At 34.1% G+C, this 7,518-nt stretch overlaps 2 protein-coding genes across 2 annotated transcripts; one reads left to right on the plus strand and one right to left on the minus strand.

Annotated features, from left to right (window-relative positions):
- Window positions 1-303: 303 nt before the first annotated feature.
- Window positions 304-1,420, minus strand: LOC118739951. Its single transcript, XM_036471450.1, has 2 exons — window positions 1,339-1,420; window positions 304-1,275 (listed from the first exon to the last, which is right to left on the minus strand). Exons 1-2 carry the CDS (start codon window positions 1,345-1,347, stop codon window positions 523-525), a joined length of 762 nt encoding a protein of 253 aa, XP_036327343.1. The 5' UTR covers window positions 1,348-1,420; the 3' UTR covers window positions 304-522.
- Window positions 1,421-3,462: 2,042 nt separating this feature from the next.
- Window positions 3,463-7,294, plus strand: LOC118739952 (putative nuclease HARBI1). The gene is made up of 5 exons (XM_036471452.1): window positions 3,463-3,745; window positions 3,801-3,978; window positions 4,042-4,232; window positions 6,370-6,505; window positions 6,562-7,294. The coding sequence occupies exons 1-5, from the start codon at window positions 3,639-3,641 to the stop codon at window positions 7,090-7,092; spliced, it is 1,143 nt and encodes a 380-aa protein (XP_036327345.1). The 5' UTR covers window positions 3,463-3,638; the 3' UTR covers window positions 7,093-7,294.
- The last annotated feature ends 224 nt before the right edge of the window (window positions 7,295-7,518 follow it).

The raw sequence follows: 7,518 nt of genomic DNA on the forward strand, positions 1-7,518 counted from the left end.
TCCATGGGTAGCAAAAGAAGAAGCCCTTCAATTTGTGCCACTCCATACAAATAAGAAAGGAGAAAGGAATGTGGAGTGGAAGGCCTCTTGACTCTTAGGAAGGCCTTTCGGAAGGGCTTTTAACTCCTGAAATTATCTACTGGGATGAATCTTCTTTCCAAAATTTTAACAATTTAAAAGAGTGCCTCCACCAACTATTATCCCTAGAGCCTCAAGATTCGTAATCTGTCTTTGGATATACTTGAGGGAATTATTAAATTAATTAATATTAAATAATTCGGATTCCTAACGTACATACATACATAGATTAAATGTACTTTTATTCTATAAAATAATTTGAATTCTTAATGGATTTAATTTATGTTCAGTACACACTTAACAATTGTTCCACTAACGAATTGGTTCAAACACATAAAGGCATTTTTATATAGGAATTTAACATAATATTGTTCACAATTTAACTGAACATTTTTGGGTAAAAAAAGGACGAGTTCTAATCTAAACGAGGCTTACACATAAAGCCTAAAGTTCTGCGGAAGAGTCACATTCGGACAATTTCTGCATCGCATTTTCAGTCATCACCTCAGATATTGAAAGTTGTATTTTAGCTTTCATTCGCTTAACGAATTTAGCATCATCGAGACAATTAAGGCTAGCCGCCACATATTCGCCAAATATTTCGTTCGAACCTTTGTTGACGCGGGCTTTTTCTTGTGATATGATGGGTTCGTTTATTCTATTAGACTCGTTTCTTCTATTGCAATCCGCCGAATTGTTAAAGTCCTCTGAATTGTTGCACTTTTCTGTTCTGTTTAAGTCTTCTGAATTATAGCACTCATCTTCTTCGTTCAGATCTTCTGTTTTATAGATCTCATCTGTTCTACTAACCTCATCCATTAAGGGGTCAAAGGATGTCGATGATTCCTCGTACTCTACCGCGCGCTTGCTTCTTTTTGAAGGAGTTCCTTCGACAGGAACACATGATTCCGCCATAAAGAGCAAGGCGTCATAGTACTCCCACTTGGGTGGATAAACGCGTTTAGCATTTAACGACGCCTTCAATTGTTTCTTGTGTACTTGCATGAAATTTATGCGCAAATTTCGCAACTTCATGCGCACATTTTCACCCGGAACACCAAGTATATCACCGATCTCCTCGTAAGCGATTGTTTTGTAAATCTTGTTTGCGAACTGGCTATCGGTCTTATTCCAAAGGCATGGCCGCTCCTTTGCTTCCTTTATCAGTCGCACGATCATTGTACTGGTCCATTCGACCTAAAAAATTAAATTGATTTTATTGTATACTAGTAGGTTGTGTTACTAAATTGAAAATTTAACTTTTCCCATTATTTTCAAATAATTTTAGGTAAATTATCGCCAAGTAAACAAATAGTTAATGACAGATGCTTACAAACATATGATACGATACCATATCGATACCTTTGGAATTCGATACCGATATTTTTTACTCGATAGTTTTAAAGCGATATTTTTTGTAATCGAGTACCAGAACGCTAGTATCGTATCGACCAATATAATTAAAAGTGAAAGTACATAAAGGCCCGTTTACATACAACTTTGGCGTTGCGTTGGCGTTGGCGTTGGTTTGACAGAACGCACGTTAAAAGTATGCTTGCTACAATGAACGCTTGGCGGCGAATCCTTGGGCCACTAAATTAACATATTAACGACAGATAAATTAATATTTCATATCAATAATTGCATTAAAAACGATATTTCTTGCCCGCACTTGATTAAAAAGGAAAAATATTTCACATAATTTTATTTATTCGCAACAGCTGACGAGCGACGCACGCGAAAAGTTGAGAGTTGGCCATCTTTTTGCTTTGTGTTGGCGTGAGCGTTGTCGAATTTTGGCTATGTGGACGGCTGCATTTGAATTCATGTATTCATAGTCAGCTGTTGAAGCGACGCCAACGCCAACGCAACGCCAAAGTTCTATGTAAACGGGCCTTAACGTCCATTGCGTCACCGTCAGTTGTCAAAAAAGTTAAATCGGTGTATTCGTATGAAGTAAGTTACATGAACAAAGCTGACGGTGACTGTGACGCACAAATTAGCTCAACTTTCAACTTCGATTATGCGTGACAACTATTTTGCGTTTTGTTTACATATCTGAATTTAAATTTTTTCAGTTTGTGAAAATTTTTGGATTTATTGAGATAAGAAATGTAAAATATGACGAAAAAAAATGCAACGCAATTTTGCAAAGAGTAGCAGCGAGTTTTTAATTTTACGGACGCAATGGTGAGCAGATAGTGTGTAACTTGCCGCATAAGCACCGTTGACACTCACATTAACGGTGACGGTGCCGGCGACGCAATGGACGCTGTGTACTTTCGCTTTAACAATTCTTCCCGATATAAATTCGGCTTTAAAGAACAGAAATTTTTTACTATCGTTAGGATTGCATGTGGCGGGATTTGAACAAGCGGTCTCAGTATTTTAAGCCATCACCTCAATCTCTACGTGTTAAAATAATAAATTGGCGCTTACACAAGATGTTAGTGTTTGGCAGAGCTTCTCCACCGATTTGTTGCGTGCGCCTTGATGTTGTGCCACAAAGGGCGTCCCTACTGTTTTACGCTAACTCTGAACGTCGATTGATTTTTTTTTATCAGCTGTTTTTCATGGCAGAAATACCCTCGGTATGGGATATCGAGTCTTTTTATTCCGATATTAATAGGTGCCCGATATTTTTACAGCGACACTTCAAATAAGTACCATATCGATACTTTCGGTTTGATATCGTGTCCCAACATATGCCACGTCTGTGCTGCCAGCGTGTTTAATAGTGAAAAAAGCAATGAACTGCCTGTGTTAATAACTAGCAGCTGCTCAACAGTTGCGAAGGCAAGGCGGCAATTGCTGTGTGGTAGTTTGCAAACTTCTGAAATATGTATATGAAATCAAATAAATATGTAGCTAAAAACTGCAAAAATAGCTGCGAATATGTTATTTTCATAGGGTTTTTTGACAAATAAATTTACGGATTTTGAAGAGGCTAAAATTTTTGAAATTCGCAACTGTAATAATAAATATATATATATGTCAAAATAAGGATGGGAATTTTTGAATTCTTTAGTTGTTATTAATCGTTATTCATCGACTATATTCAATAATTTTATTGAGCTTGAGGCCGTTTTTTTAATGAAGAATTAGTGGGGGAAAACAACAATAATTTATACATGGAAGAAGTTTTTGTGGCTATTTCCTCGACCGCAATCCCCATTTGTATTGTCTATGGGGGTTTTGACAAACCGCTTGAGGGAAATTTGAGTAAAAATCAAAATTTTTTTGATTTTCTGGCCGCCCTGTTGACGTCTGATTAAACCGCTTGCGAAGTGGATAGTAAAATCGTAAATTTACGTTCTTTGCATCATGGGCGGTTCTCGATTCATTACCAATAAATTTATCGAAACGAAAAACTATCGAGCCTATCACCGCTAGCGCAACGATAACAATATCAAACGAAGCGGCAGGATTTTTTAAAAGAGTTGCGCCATTTAGCCTTTTCAAATTTAATAAAATTTTACCAAGTGACTTTTTGGAATTCAGTAAAATAATTCTCGTTTATACATATTTTATGTCAAGCAAATTCATTGATTCGCAGACTGATGAGGAAAGTAATTTTGGTAAGCATGTTGGGGATTATTGCGTTATATGCGCTATTTTTATTGGATGAAGAAAATGAAAAAAGGGAAAGCAGAACCCGCAGGGCGAGGTAATTACTGCTTTGAAAGAATGCGAATAAATTAATTAATTTTCCCACCTTGCAGAAATGCCCGCAGGCAAAGACTAGCATGTTTGCGCATCCGAGAAGACCCGTTTCAAATGGAAGAAAGTACTTTCCGGCGGTACTTTCGGCTTCCAAAGACATTATGTTGGGACATTGTCCAGGAGTTGAAGCCGTATGATAAACGCACAAGTAAATATGGAATTCCATTCGAACTTCTGGTAAGTTATGGAAATGTTCATGAAAAAAGAAATGTCCGGCACTAAATATGCATTATAATTTAGTTCCTTTCAGCATTACATTACCTTGTTAATGCGTCATATAGAAGATGGGTAGGAAATAGTCCTTTTTCAGCCACAAATCGCCTTGGCGTTCTACGTGATATAAACTACATATGCAGACTTGTAGTTAAACACAAACATGAGGAGATAAGCTTTCCCAAAAGTACCGATGAATACGACAGCATTAAGAAAGGGTAAGCTTGGACCTACTTACATACATACAGTGGGACAAAAAATAAAAATAGGAACGTAACATTTTAACGAACTTTGCCTATTTTTCTTTTGGTTATTTAATATTTAATATTTTTTATAAAGGCATAGCTCATTATCCAGCATAAACCATATACCTATGTACATAAATTCATATTTCAAACTTAATTTAAAAATTATAAAATTTCTGCAAAATTGCATCTATATTTTAAATTTTAATATTTTTTTTTTGATTATACAGTTTTATAGCCTATTAAATTCTGGTATAACAAAAAGCAAGTTTGAAGTTGCCAAAAAATCGTGTTGATTTTTGTTTTTTTTCTGATTGATACGCATTTTTTCCATACAAAAAAAAAATCGCCAAAAATTTGCGATTTTTTATTTCACTATGATTACACTAACATACATCAATTCTGCAATATTAATAAAATGCAAGTTTGAAGTTGCTAAAAAATCGCTTTACTTTTTGATATTTTTTCTGATAGATACGCATTTTTTTCTATAGAAAAAAAAAATTTTCGACCATACGTGACTAAAATCGCGAAAAAGCTGCCATTTTTTATTTCACTATTATTAAATCTACTTACATATGTATGTACAACTACGAAAAAATAAATAGGACAACAAACTTAACTTAACAAACTTTGCCTATTTTCCCCCTAACTTTCAAATTTTCCTTATATATATATAAAATAGTACCCTGAAATACCAGCTTAATAGGGTCGAGCTCCCCCCCTAAATTTCATTCTGGCTACGCCGATGAATTCATATAACAAACTTTGTGCAAAAATTATAAAATTTCTACAAAGTTGCATCTAAATTTTAAGCTTTAATCAGGTTTTTCAAAATTATGTTGATTATGCAGTTTTGTAGCTCATTAAATTCTAATATAATGAAATACAAGTTTGAAGTTGATATAAAATCTCAATGATTTTTGATTTTTTTTCTGAATGCTTACGCATTTTTTCAATACAAACAAATTTTGGATAATATCGCTCATTTACTTCAACAGTGTCAAAACTCAAAAAAACAACACTCGGAAAAACGGGTTTAAAGTTTTGAATTTGCACATACTCCCATAGTAAAAATAAATACATACAAAATTGAGAAAACATAGAGAAAGAGGTAGCGGTAATTTCTGCCTACTTCCATTTTTTTTGATTAAGACACTATTAAAGTAAATGAGCGATATGTACTTTGCCTGGAAGAAAATCCCTGAAAAAGTCACAAAAAATCATTGCGTTTTTGCACAAAGTTTGAAATATTAATTTATATGGTTTTTGTTAGATACTGATCTATACTTACAGTGCCGGACAAAAGTATTGGTACAGTGAAGTTTTCGCAATATAAGCAAAGTTTTTTATTCTAATTTATTTTCGATAATATTTGATCAAAATTTATTTTATTCTGCACCAAAAAATATAAAAATATAATCACGAAGCTTTGTGCAAAACTCAGGAAAATTCAATGAAGGCGCATGCTAATTTGCAGCTGTTTTTAGAAAAATTCTAAGTATGCAGTTTTATAGCCTGTCAATTATAGTAAAGTGCAACTTTGAAGAAAATCAAGTTGATTTTTGGCAATTTTTTTCACGCAGTTTCTTCCATACAAAGTACATACATATCGCACATAATCTTCAAAAGTGATACAACTCAAAATTTTTCGTTCGTCAGAAAATGCGAAAAACTTTTTCTTACCACATGCTAATAATATGGGCAAGTAAGACCTTACCTTAGGTTTTTTTAACAAATTATAACAAAAATTTGCTCCAGCTTAGCTAAAAGGTAAATACAAGCTCTGTGTAAATTTTTAGTGCATAATTTCAAAAATGCCAAATTTTGAGTTGTGTTACTTTTGAAGATGGTGTACGATATTTTCAACAATTATTTTTTGTTTGGAGAAAACGAGCAACACCTTCCACTAAAAATTTTGCCTAAAATCAACGCGAAAAATTCACTGCGCCAATACTTTAGCCGGCAATGAATATAAAAAACAATAAATATTAAATTAACAAAAAAAAATAGGCAAAACTTATTAAAATGTCGCTTACCTATTTATTTTTTCACGGCTTTATATACATTTGAAACTGTTACCTAACGCAGAACAACCTTATATTTATAGGTTCCATACAAAATTCGGAATCGAAGGCGTTATTGGTGCCATTGCCTGCACTCATGTTGCCATAAAAACACCAGCATCGTCAGTTGCACATCAATACAAGGATGATAGGGGAAACTATAGCATTGTGGTTGAAGCGGTAAGAATAGAAAACACATTGCTGAGACTTCATATTAAAATTCATTTAAACCTCAGATATGCGACGATGAACTCATCATACGCCACATAAATACCCGATTTCCCGGCTCTTGCCTCGGTTGCGAGGTATGGACAGCTTCACCACCCAGAATAAAACTCATTAATGAACATACTTCTGGTGAAACTAAATGGCTTTTGGGTGATTCTGAGTACCCATTAGAGCCATGGCTTCTAACGCCTATACTAGACGCTAAAACAGAGAACGAAGAGCTTTACAATACGTTGCACTTAGAGGCTATATACACTATTAGCAAAACTTTTGCCACACTGAGATCACACTTTCGCTGTTTATCTACAGGACGTGTTCTTTGGTACGACCATAAGGATGCTGCGCAGTTGGTATACGCGTGCGCAATATTTCATAATGTATTGCAAAAATGTGGCATTTATAAAAATGATTACGTTGACGTGACGACTAATGATGCTACTATTGAGGAAATATGCTCAAACGACTCAATAGAATGGGACTATTACGACGAAGGTAAAAAGACACGCGAAAGTTACCTAAACAAGTTAACTCTGAAATAAAATGGAGGAAGAATTTACAACTTTTACTTACATATATAATCTACTTTTTGTTTTCATGTAGCTTCTTATTTTATTATTTGCCATGAATATGCATATTTGTTTTTTTATTGATTTCTTTTTCATAATAGGGATTTTTAAATATATTAAATGGAATCCAATGTAGTACCTTACTTTATTATTTGCCATGAATGTTAATATTTATTTTGTATTGGTTTGTTTTTCATAACATGGTTTTTTAAATGAATGGAATCCAATAAAATGATTTAAGACCTTAGTGACGAGTTTTATTTTTGTATAGTAAATTTGTCTGCAAAAAAAAAGTCGGGAGGATAGCAAGTATTTTGTAAGGTTGCGATATAGTCTTCAAAAAAGATCATGGGCGGGTTCTATTCACTTCCGAGCAAATTTTAGCAAAATTCGCTTTGA

Source organism: Rhagoletis pomonella, unplaced genomic scaffold (genome assembly GCF_013731165.1).
Source record: "Rhagoletis pomonella isolate Grant_MI unplaced genomic scaffold, Rhpom_1.0 Rhpom_scaffold_00005, whole genome shotgun sequence".
Lineage (NCBI taxonomy): Eukaryota > Metazoa > Arthropoda > Insecta > Diptera > Tephritidae > Rhagoletis > Rhagoletis pomonella.

Bases quoted from the DNA above. Each gene is read 5' to 3' on its own strand.
- LOC118739952 (XM_036471452.1), top strand. From the start codon at position 3,639: ATGAGGAAAGTAATTTTGGTAAGCATGTTGGGGATTATTGCGTTATAT. The intron at 4,233-6,369 runs GTAAGCTTGGAC...TTATATTTATAG, and splicing joins TACGACAGCATTAAGAAAGG to GTTCCATACAAAATTCGGAA. The intron at 6,506-6,561 runs GTAAGAATAGAA...TTTAAACCTCAG, and splicing joins ATAGCATTGTGGTTGAAGCG to ATATGCGACGATGAACTCAT.